The sequence below is a fragment of the Hyperolius riggenbachi genome, chromosome 6 (assembly GCF_040937935.1).
Source record: "Hyperolius riggenbachi isolate aHypRig1 chromosome 6, aHypRig1.pri, whole genome shotgun sequence".
NCBI classification, from domain to species: Eukaryota; Metazoa; Chordata; class Amphibia; order Anura; family Hyperoliidae; genus Hyperolius; species Hyperolius riggenbachi.
Window position 1 is genome coordinate 383,607,207 of NC_090651.1, and position 12,077 is coordinate 383,619,283.

General features: G+C 46.8%; 1 protein-coding gene across 1 annotated transcript in view; it reads right to left on the minus strand.

Moving 5' to 3' along the window:
- Positions 1-284: 284 nt before the first annotated feature.
- Positions 285-12,077, minus strand: part of ETHE1 (ETHE1 persulfide dioxygenase) — a 29,262-nt gene continuing 17,469 nt past the window's right edge. Inside the window, exons 3-7 of the mRNA XM_068243330.1 lie at positions 11,607-11,755; positions 10,276-10,405; positions 8,573-8,662; positions 5,243-5,359; positions 285-595 (exon numbers count right to left, since the gene is read on the minus strand). Of these exons, the coding sequence (XP_068099431.1) occupies positions 552-595; positions 5,243-5,359; positions 8,573-8,662; positions 10,276-10,405; positions 11,607-11,755 (530 nt within the window). The 3' untranslated portion in view covers positions 285-551. The remainder of the gene's footprint in view (positions 596-5,242; positions 5,360-8,572; positions 8,663-10,275; positions 10,406-11,606; positions 11,756-12,077) is intronic.

Sequence of the window (12,077 nt, forward strand, 5' to 3'; positions counted from 1 at the left end):
AGAAAACTCCTTTGGAGCCAGAGCCTTCCGTCATGCTGCCCCTACCCTGTGAAATGCCTTTCCAAACTTAAGACAGCTCCAACCCTGGACACATTTAAATCAACTTAAAAGCCCCCCCCCCCCCCCCCCCCCCCCCCGTTTAGTCTGGCATTTATGATCACAGAACGGTTTCCCCTGTACACATCATTATGTACTGATCAGAGACAAGCTTCTGCACTTTAGGTGCTCAGGGAGAAAAGAGCTTTTCAGATGTTTCATCATTGTTGAGTAAAAGAAAGCCACACTTTAGCAGAAATGCCTTTTACTGGCAATAATAAACCTTTACATACAGTATATACACACACACCTTCTGTGAGAAGGCCCCACAGGTATAAAAGCATTGATCAGTGATGAGGTATTTGGACAGATTCTAAAAATTTCAAAATTTTCCCCGGATGATAAAAGCAGATCTCGTCAACACGAAATATCGTCATACACATTCACTATCCATCAAGAAGGCAAAAGAATCGGTTTTGCTGGCTGATTGGCTGATAAGACAGGTGATGTCATCGTTAATCCTGAATGCCGCACTTCAGATTGGCCGGGACAGCAACGTCTGCGCACCAGAGAGGAAAGGATGAAAGATTAGAATACAGAACATTGACAGCCAACCAATCCTGGACCATCAGAGAACCACAACATGAGATCTTATTTCTGAGGCCTCATTCACACCGAAAATGCAAACCAGTGTTGTGTTATTGTGCGCTTTTTATTTCCCCCTCCCAGCGACCTGCTGTGCGCTGCGTTTCTGGTAAAAGCGCTTTTCCAGAGCGATTTTGTAATTCACTCCGACGCAAGTCAGGAAGTGAACTCTGACCCAGAAAAGAATACATACAATGGCCTCAATTCTGGTAGCTCTGTGAGGTAAATATTTTTTTGTAGGTAAAATACCTCATGAGGTATCTTCCTCTTCATATAGCAATCCTGAAAGATTTTTCTCCGTTTCCGAACATGAGGTAAAACATGAGGTAAATGCATAAAGTGAGGTAAAACATGGAGGTATTTCAGTGGTAAGCATGCAGTAAATAATAGTCTTTAATTGTCTTCCATAAGTTAGGATAGTCTTTGGAAACTTTTTTTTAGGGGGGGGGGGGGGGGGGAGAAGGTGTATTTGATTATGTAGCAACCTATGTAAAAATATATTTATAGGTATCCCTTATAAAAAAAAAAAAAAAAAAAAAGTTAATATTTGGAGTTTTATTCCCACTATTCTTTTTTATTACACAACCTGAAAGCGGTCTAACACCCAGCATTTCAACTTTGCTTTAAAAGATTGCTTACAGCTTAGAAACTATTATGCCAGATTTTTTTTTTGTTTTGCAGAAATTCACTGAATGGATTAAACATGACATTTTAGTGTTGCATTTAGCTAGAAATCCACATCCATGCTGAGGTTTAGATACAAATGTATCTATTTACAATGTAAATAAACAAACACCTCTCTGAGAGAGCACACAGGGCTTCCCAGACAGGCTTTTCAGAGGTCTATTTGCATTCCAAACAAAGATAAATTTGTAACTAAATCTCAGCACGGATCTGGATGTCAAGCTAAATGCAACACCAATGTCATGTTTAACCCATTCAGTGAATTTATGCTTAAAAAAAAATCTGGCATAATAGTTTCTAAGCTGTAAGCAATCTTTTAAAGCAAAGTTTTAATGCTGGGTGTTAGACCGCTTGAATAGGGACGACACTAAAACAGCAATAGGAACTCCACTAAAAACTGCACAAAGCATACAAATTGACTTTCCCTCCAGATACAGGCAGGTCTTAAACTGATCGGTAAATGATGTGCCAACATGCCCCATAATTTGCATGAGAATAGCTATTTTATGTAAAATTACCTCATAATTTACCTCATGAGGTAAAACATAACTAAAGCCTACCAGAATTGCTAAATGTTATTTCCTCATGAGGTAAATTACCTCACGTGAGGCAATTTGTTTGATAACCCTCCCAGAATTGAGGCTAATGTAGCCAATGAGTTTATTCTAAAAAATGTAAACGCTGCATAAAGCGGTTTTGTGAGAATTTAGTGCTCCTCCTACTGTCTACCTTCCATTATAGCAAAAAACGCCCCCAAAAAATGGTCCAGGCACCGCTTTGCTGAATGCATAGCACACGAACCGCGCTGATATGAAACTTCTCAGATTCATTGAACATGACACCAGATCATTCATAAGGATCACATATATACTCTACTAGAAGAAGACTTTTGGGGAAGGAAAAAAAAAAAGTTTAGGGGGGTGTTCAGCTTATATTCGAGTGAGGTGTGTGGGACCCCATATACAGAGCACACATTGGAAGCATGCCTGTATCTATTGCTACCTTTCCTCGTTCCAGGCAGCATCTTTATCCATCATTTTCCCCTGATCTACTGATAAACACTAGTAGCGTGGGGCCAACTTTACTAAATCACCACATTTAACCTAACACCCTTTCCAAGAAAAGGAATCTGAGGTGAGAGGTATACAGAGGCTGCCATATTGATTTCCTTTTAAACAACACCAGTTGCCTGGCTGTCCTGTTGATCTCTTTGGCTGCAGTAGTGTCTGAATCACACACCTGAAACAAGCATGCAGCTAATCAAGTCACACTGCAGTAAGAGCACCTGATCTGCATGCTTGTTCAGGGGCTATGACTAAAGGTGCGTACACACATGTGACTATAGTCGTTTGAAACGATCGTTCCCCGATCATTCCCAACGACGATAGTTTTAAAAAAAGCAGCCAACGACCATGAAGTCTAACGACGGATGAGCTAAATCGTTCAAAACGAATTATCTAGCTTGGCGGATTTTTCCCAACGACGATCGTTTGCAAAAGTAGTACATCGTTGGAAACGGTAGTTCGTACTAGGCTTGACATGCGCATTTCACTATTTCTCCATGGAACTTTTCATTTTTATGCGCAAACACAATCGTTGCTTTATTTGTTGTAATGTTCATTTTAACGATCTGATCGTTACACACCTTTTACAACTAACTTTACTTAGGTCGTTCTTTCTTCAATTAAAAGGTCGTTCGTCGTTCATAACGAACAATCGTTGTCACAAGTGTGTACGTAGCTTAAAAGTATTAGTGGCAGAGGATCAGCAGGACAGCTAGGCAATCTGCATGGTTTAAAGAGAAACCGAGGTGTGTTTAAAGAATGTTATCTGCATACAGAGGCTGGATCTGCCTATACAGCCCAGCCTCTGTTGCTATCCCAAACCCCACTAAGGTCCCCCTGCACTCTGCAATCCCTCATAAATGACAGCCGTGCTGTGAGGCTGTGTTTACATCTGTAGTGTCAGTCTCAGCTGCTCCCCCGCCTCCTGCATAGCTCCGGTCCCTGCCCCCATCCCTTCCCTCCAATCAGCAGGGAGGTAAGGGATGCAGGCGGGGACTGGAGTTCTGCAGGAGGCGGGGAGAGCAGCAACTGACACTATAGAGATAAACACAGCCAGCTCTGACAAGCTGTTTGTCAGCAGCCTGGCTGTGATTTATGAGGAATTTCAGAGTGCAGGGGGACCTTAGGGGGGGTTTGGGATAGCAACAGAGGCTGGGCTGTATAGGCAGATCCAGCCGCTGTATGCAGATAATATTCTTTAAACCCACCTCAGGTTCTCTTTAAAAGGAAAATTATTTTTTATTTATATAGTGCCAACATCTTCCGTAGCGCTGTACATAATACAAACAAATAATGGGACACAAATATACATAAGAAATACCAGACATTGTACAGTCGTGACATTGAATAGAATGAATACAGATACATACATAGTTGATGTGTAGTTGGTACATGTACATATGTTAAAGTTACAGCGGTATGAGAAACACTAGGAGGAGGTCCCTGCCCTTGCGGGCTTACAATCTAGAGGGAATCTCATCTTTTTGCCAAATGATCTTTGTAAAAGCATTAGACTATGATGAGGACATTGCACTATGACTACAGGAGGAATTAGATTGCAAGCCCCTTTCCAGAACGGTTTGTGAAACTGAAGAACTGTGGAAGTTGTCAGGTCAATGCTCTATCAATACAGATTAACTGTAAGCAGCAGCTCAGAGTATTTTGTGCAATAATTGCAACGCCCACTAGATGTCAGTGTGGGTTCAATGAACACCCATGTCAGAGAAATGTATATTTCCATCATGTGCAAAGCACTGTATTAGTCTATTTTACAAATCGGAAATCCCCCCCCAAAAAAAAAAAAAAAAAAAAAAAAAAAAAAAGGGTCCCAATACTGGCACATGTACGATTAGTTCCTGCAGTGGGATACAATGTTTTGCCTGGACAGTTTAAAGTATACAGAGGTGAGGGATAGACCAGCAACCCCCTCCCCCCAGCATCAGGTGCTTCACTGCGGTTCTGGTCCTTTTCTGTGGGCACTGGAAAGATTCCCCAGTAAGTTAAACTGAACATCTACTACTGAGCCTGCGCAGTACAGCCCGGAGGATGTCCGATGACCTGTGAGACGCAGATTGGAGCGCAGAAGAAGCCTGGCGCGCCACCGGAGACCACCGGGAGCGGCGCCGAGGGCACGTCCTGCCTGCCACGGGCTGGAGGAAGCCCCAGGTAAGTGGATTTGGATTTTTTATTTTTTTCTACTCCCTGAACCTTCCCTTTAATTCATATTACCACTTTAAGCCCCACCTCCTCTAATGTAATAAAATTGGAATAAGCTCCGCCTCTTTTATATCCAGTACCGTAGTAAAGTTAAGCTGGCCATACTCTGGTCGATTTTTCCTGCCCATATGTGGCCGATTTGATCGAATCTGCTAGAATTCTGATGCCTCAACGTGCCAGCCTGATCCACAAATTTAGCCCAAATTAATTGGACGATCATACTGGAGGAAGATATCAAGCGGTGGCAGGTTGGGAGCAGTGACAGATCGACTGGTGATAGCATTGTACTGAGCAGAGCAACGATGTTAGATCAGATAGAACCTTCTCTGATCAGTTTATGATCCAAGAGGGATCTATCTTTTGGCCACATCGAGCAGTGTATGGCCAGCCAGGGGTTGTGGAAAAGTTAGGTGTTGGTGAATGACAGAGGAAAGTCACAACTAGCAATACCAGAGGCTGTCACCCTCCCCCAAGTGTCCCCGTGTCATCGGACATGCAGTGTGACAACACACAAGTCATGCACCAGTAACAATGTGCTCAGTGACACACTGCAAGACTTCTCATGCAGCAGCCGCCAGCCCTGGGCTGCCCCTCACCTATCTGGGCTGGTCTGGGCAGGTTCAGGTTATTCATGATCTTCACAAACTCATCCTCATTCTTGGTCAGCCGGTTGTTCAAGCGTTTCTCTTCTCCTACTGTGGTCACTGTCTGACCTGAAACAAAAAAGGGAGGAAAGTCAGTTTATGGACTGAATTTCAAGAGATACTATAACAGAAAAAAGTGCCCTGGGGGATCCTGAGGAGGCTTCCCCGTTCTAAGCCTCAGTGATCCAGCGCTGGCACTCCCCACAGCTGACAGGCTTGTGGTGCTGTGGCGTAATAGCGCCTGCGATATTTACCTTCCCCCGCCTCAGGTAAGTACCCCCAGGGGAAAGTTTTCACTATTATAGATTGGCTTTAAAGAGAACCAGAGACGAAGCACCTGCATGTATTTTACCATATATATCAGTGGGAACATTAAAGAAAACACCTACCCTGCTCTCTATTTCATCCTTCACTGCTCAGCCTGCTTGTTATCAGCCCTGATAAAATCTCCCACTGAGCATTCAGTCTGGCTTTGCTCAGGAATTTGTATAACTGAGCCTGTCTTCTCTGATGTCTTTTCAAGCCCAAGCCTGCCCCCTTCTGGCTCTGCTCAGGAATCATTATAGCCGAGTCATTATAGCAAAGCCAGACTGAATGCTCAGTCGGAGTTCATCAGGGCTGAAAACAAGCAGGCTGAGCAGTGAATGAAAGAGCAGGGTAGGTGTTTTCTCTAATGTTCCCGCTGATCTATATGGTAAAATACACAAGGGTGCGTCGTCTCTGGTTCCCTTTAAGCAAGAAGTTTTAAATCCGGATGATACCATTTATTGGCCAACTAAAAAGAATAAGAAGCAGATTTATTATTTTTAGTTAGCCAATAAATGGTATCATCCTGATTTAAAACTTCTTGCTTTTACTGATGGTTAACACGGTACAATACCCTGCCAGATTGGTTTTAAAGGGACTCCGAGCACCTCTCATGGGCATGCCTTTAAAGAGACACTTAAGCCAGAATAAAAAAAAAAAATGAGTTTTACTCACCTGGGGCTTCTACCAGCCCCCTGCAGCAGTCCTGTGCCCTCGCAGCCACTCACTAATCCTCTGATCCCCCGCTGCCAGCTAGTTCTGCTTCTACCAGCCCCCTGCAGCAGTCCTGTGCCCTCGCAGCCACTAATCCTCTGGTCCCCCGCTGCCAGCTAGTTCTGCTTCTACCAGCCCCCTGCAGCAGTCCTGTGCCCTCGCAGCCACTCACTAACCCTCTGCTCCCCCGCCGGCAGCTAGTTCTGCTTCTACCAGCCCCCGCAGCAGTCCTGTGCCCTCGCAGCCACTCACTAATCCTCTGATCCCCCGCTGCCAGCTAGTTCTGCTTCTACCAGCCCCCTGCAGCAGTCCTGTGCCCTCGCAGTCACTCACTAATCCTCTGGTCCCCCACTGCCAGCTAGTTCTGCTTCTACCAGCCCCCTACAGCAGTCCTGTGCCCTCGCAGCCACTCACTAATCCTCTGGTCCCTCTCTGCCAGCTAGTTCTGCTTCTACAAGCCCCCTGCAGCAGTCCTGTGCCCTCACAGCCACTCACTATTCCTCTGGTCCCCCACTGCCAGCTAGTCCTGCTTCTACCAGCCCCCTGCAGCCATCCTGTGCCCTCGCAGCCTCTCACTAATCCTCTGGTCCCCCGCTGCCAGCTAGTTCTGCTTCTACCAGCCCCCTGCATCAGTCCTGTGCCCTCGCAGCCACTCACTAATCCTCTGGTCCCCCACTGCCAGCTAGTTCTGCTTCTACCAGCCCCCTACAGCAGTCCTGTGCCCTCGCAGCCACTCACTAATCCTCTGGTCCCCCGCTGCCAGCTAGTTCTGCTTCTACCAGCCCCCTGCAGCAGTCCTGTGCCCTCGCAGCCACTCACTAATCCTCTGGTCCCCCACTGCCAGCTAGTTCTGCTTCTACCAGCCCCCTGCAGCAGTCCTGTGCCCTCGCAGCCACTCACTAATCCTCTGGTCCACCGCTGCCAGCTAGTTCTGCTTCTACCAGCCCCCTACAGCAGTCCTGTGCCCTCGCAGCCACTCACTAATCCTCTGGTCCCCCGCTGCCAGCTAGTTCTGCTTCTACCAGCCCCCTGCAGCAGTCCTGTGCCCTCGCAGCCACTCACTAATCCTCTGGTCCCCCGCTGCCAGCTAGTTTAGTTTTTGCCAACAGGCCCGTCAGGACTGGCCACGCGTATCTTTTTCCGCATTACCGACTGTAATTAGCGCTATTGCGGACCACAACGCGTACAAAAATACGCAACGCAATAATTACAGTCGGGAATGCGGAAAAAGCTACGCGTGGCCAGTCCTGACGGGCCTGTCGGCAAAAACGAAACTAGCTGGCAGCGGGGGACCAGAGGATTAGTGAGTGGCTGCGAGGGCACAGGACTGCTGCAGGGGGCTGGTAGAAGCCCCAGGTGAGTAAAACTTTTTTTTCTGGCTTAAGGTTCACTTTAAGCCAGACTTCCAACAAAGTCGTGCTATGACCCCTCTGGAGGAGCCTCTTGCAATGGGCAAGCGTGTCACTTCCTCTTCCTGTTTCATTCAGTGATGCACTTCTCTATCAGAGAAGACAGGGGTGATCCGGAAGTTATAACATAGCACAGATGGCAGCCGCAATTTTTAAATTGAAAGCGAACAAAAACTATTTGGTGTAGAACGGCGATTCAGGAAATGGAAGAGGAGAGCACAAGCTACAGAAAGGTATGCATCTATAAGTACTTTGCAGTACTGGTCGGGGTCTTAAAGGCATACCCATGAGAGGTGCTCGGAGTCCCTTTAAGAAAGCCAATCTGCAGCTTTAGCCACACACACACACACACACACACACACACATACACTACACGTTTTGGTCCCAGTAGCTGGAAACGAAAACTGAGGCTCGGTTCACAACGGCGTCCAGCAGCATCTCATTCAAATGCTTTGTATAAAAATGTTGCATTAGCAGCAGTATATAGAGACATAGGAAGTCTGATGCTGAAACCAGGATAATTACTGTAATAGTGGGTATCCTGAATAATGTACTGTATTCTACTGTATGTCACTACAGGGCCTCTTTACTGCATTCTGCTATATGTCACTACAGGGCCTCTTTACTGCATTCTGCTATATGTCACTACAGGGCCTCTTTACTGCATTCTGCTATGTCACTATAGGGCCTCTTTACTGCATTCTGCTATATGTCACCACAGGGCCTCTTTACTGCATTCTGCTATATGTCACTACAGGGCCTCTTTAACTTGAGAGAAGATTCTGCCGACACTTTAAAAAGTGAAAGCTTTGTGAGGAAACTACCAGGATGTGCCAGAAGGGGGCAGACTCACCGGTGTAGTCGTGGCCCGGGTACAGGAAGCAGTCTTCTGGCAGGGAGAAGATCTTGCTGCGCACAGAGTGATACAGAGTGTGGGGGCAGCCTGAAAACAGAATTATAATTAATATAGATCTTCCATAGCGCTGTACACAGTACAAAACAAATATTGGGGAACACAGATACATGAGAAGCTCAAATTAACTGTACAGTCTTATCCAGTAATACAAGTCCAAATACATACATAGTTAATGTGTGGATTGAGATATCACTAAGGTTGGTACACGTTCATATGGAAAATTGCAGGAAAGAAAGAAACACTTTTTATACATACCTGCTGCTTCCTCCAGCCTCATCCGCTCGGATCGCTCCGTTGTCTTCCTCTGACTTCTCGTCCCGTATCAGCCCTGCTGTGCTTCCTTCGCCGGGAGCGCTCTGCGTATGCACAGTACTACAGCGTAGGCAAAGAACGCTCCCAGCCGTGGGAGCAATGGAGGGTGGCACACTGCACTGACTTGCCCTTGGACAACGAGAAGGCGGAGGAAGACAACGTGGGAGGGGGCTGGGGGAAACCCCAGGTATGTATAAAACTTTTAGATTGACTTGGCTCTGGTACACTTAAAGCTGCAGGCCGTAGATTTCAACTTCTACGACTACGTTGTCCACAATCTTGCAACGCTGCATCCGCAGAGCTGATGTATCCCTGCCAGGAGCAAATTGCATTGGCTCTGGACCTCATGATTACCACGAACCAATCCCAGCAATCAATTTACTAAAGTGAAAAAGGACAGCTCTGGTCCTTAAAGTGTAACCGCAGGAGAGGCTGATGGGACACAGAAGCATGTTCCCTGCACTATGGCATGCCTGCGTCCCCTCCATACCACTCTATGCTCCCTGTACGCCATGCTGTCACCCCCAGAAAATGCAGACAAGCAGCTTGTCGGCATCTAACTGGGGAAGGGGGTGTCCCTTGCAGGAGAGGCACTCCTGTAAAAACGCCTCCTCTGGTGTTAGGAACGCCCCTTCCCTCCTGTCAATGGCTCAGCTCTGCTTCACCCATTCCCCGCCTCTCCCGAACTCCCTGCAGTCTGCTTGTGAGGAGACATACAGAGTAGCGCATGCAGCGTCATGACCCCAGGAACACTGAAATGGAAACTACAGGATTTCTGGCCACAGGAGCAGCAGTAGTTGAGGCTACCTGATCCGGCTAGCCCACCGGATCAACTAGTAGTTCATTTTTTTTATTTTTTTTTTTATTAAAAAGTTCCTGCTCGGGTTTACTGTAAAGGGAAGGTTCAAGTTAAAACACAAACACCCTGGATCTACTTACCCAGGGCTTCCTCCAGCCCCAGGCAACGTAACTGTCCCTCGTCGCATCTCCGCTCCCCTCCGTTACAGATGCCAACCTCACCAGGTCATCCGCTATTGTGCGGAACGCTCCAGGCAACATAAGCACGAATGCGAGCATCGAGCAATAGCCCACGACCCGACGAAGTCTGCATCGGCAACGGAGGGGACAGGCTGGGAAAGGAGCTGCAGTGAGGGACAGATAGGCTGCCAGGGGCTGGAGGAAGCCCCAGGTAAGTAGAGCTCTAGGGAGGGGGGGGGGGGGGTGAGTTTACAGCCCGGATGTGTCCTTTAAGGGCTAGGACCATTCGATCCCGAAAGGGTTAAAGGGTAGTACCTGAACTCACATGAGACAGGTTGGTCAGGACTCACCTTGCTGGAAGTCTGTGCGGCCGCAGCCTCGGATGAGCAGGGCGTCCCCTGTGAAGGCCATGGTCTTGTCATTCAGCACGTAGGTCAGGCAGCCATCCGTGTGGCCGGGGGTGGAGCGGGCCTCCAGGGACTGCCAGGAAACACCACCAATTATTAAGCAATCACTCTAACTTCTTGCATAATGCTGACACACCAGTAACCCTTTCTCTAGTCGCACATCCAAAGCACTCTTAAAGAGGTGCAACAATACAAAAATAACACAATTATTCAGGATAGCCAAGATTACTTTACTATCCTGGTTTCAGAAACCCTTCCTTTGCCAGCGTCTGCACAAGCCATCCACACACAACCTGCTGTCTTGTCAAATAAAGAGAAACCACAACGTTTGATCCTTTATATACTTTGCAAAAATTAAAGAGCAGCCAGAAACTGCACCCAAATGGGTGCAAAAATATTAAATATTGAAAAAGTAATTAACTTCCTGTATATAAAAACATTTACAAATCACCTGGCAGGCGATAGCACACAGCGATACCAGATAATACCTTTCACAATATGTTAATGATGGGATAACAACTCAATCTAAACATAATTGTATTGGGGATTGAATCCTGTTTGCATTTAGATTGTTGAGGGGGATTTATCCAATGATTCAACATATTGCCTTACTAATTATGTGGCGTCATGGTGTTCTGTCACCTGCCAGGTGATTTTTAAGGGACAACTGAAGTGAGAGGGACAGGGAGGCTGCCACATTTATTTCCTTTTAAACAATACCAGTTGCCTGGCAGCCCTGCTGATCCATTTGACTGCAGTAGTGTCTGAATAACACCAGAAACAAGCATGCAGCTAATCTTATCAGATCTGACAATAATGCCAGAAACACCTGATCTGCTGCATGCTTGTTCAGGGGCTATGGCTAAAGGTATTAGCGGCAGAGGTTCAGTAGGGATGCCAGGCAACTGGTATTGTGTAAGAGGCAATAAATATGGCAGCCTCCATAGCCTAATTTTTTTTGTGTGTTACTTATTCAATAAAGACTTAATATTTTTGCAGCCAGTTTGGTGCAGTTTATGGAAGCTCTATAATTAGTATATGGTTTAGCCTCAGCACTTTCTGGTCACCCTTTTTGTAATACTCCATTGATTATTATGGTGCTTGTCCAATAATTAGGTTACATCCTTAGACATGTCGCCCTCTTGCTGTCTGCAGAGTTATGGCAACACCCACCCATACTTTAGTCACAATCTCCTGTTCAGTAATCAGAGCCATCACTGGATCCAGACTCCTCCCTATCAGTTCTGTGTTTGGCAAACCCCCACAATACTCACAAAGTTTCCAAACTTGACGAGATCCCCTTCCTGGATGTGGATGTCGGCGACGGCCCCGCTGTCCTTGGAAATGACGCTCTTGGACCCCGGAATCAGCTTCTTCAGCGCCCCGGTGCCGGTGATGTGGTCGGCATGGCAGTGAGTGTTGACTGGAAGGAGAGCAGAGATAAAGGTCAGGGGTGACATCATGGCAACCTCAAGCAACAGAAACTGCTGGAGCTATGCACTGCCTCAGCCAACTGTCACTGCAGGAATCATACACATCGATCCCCCGCTGACTGTGCCTGTTAGCCCTCCGACCAAGAAATGACCAGTCTATAATGGTAATGGGAGGCTCATTGTAGCTGTGAGAAACAGAATAACCACAAAAGAAGCCTCAATAACCCTGCGCCCCAAACAGCTTGATGTGCACTGTAAGGAGTATTCGATCCCCTATCAGCCAGGAAGATTTCTGCCTCCCAGGTGTCTTCA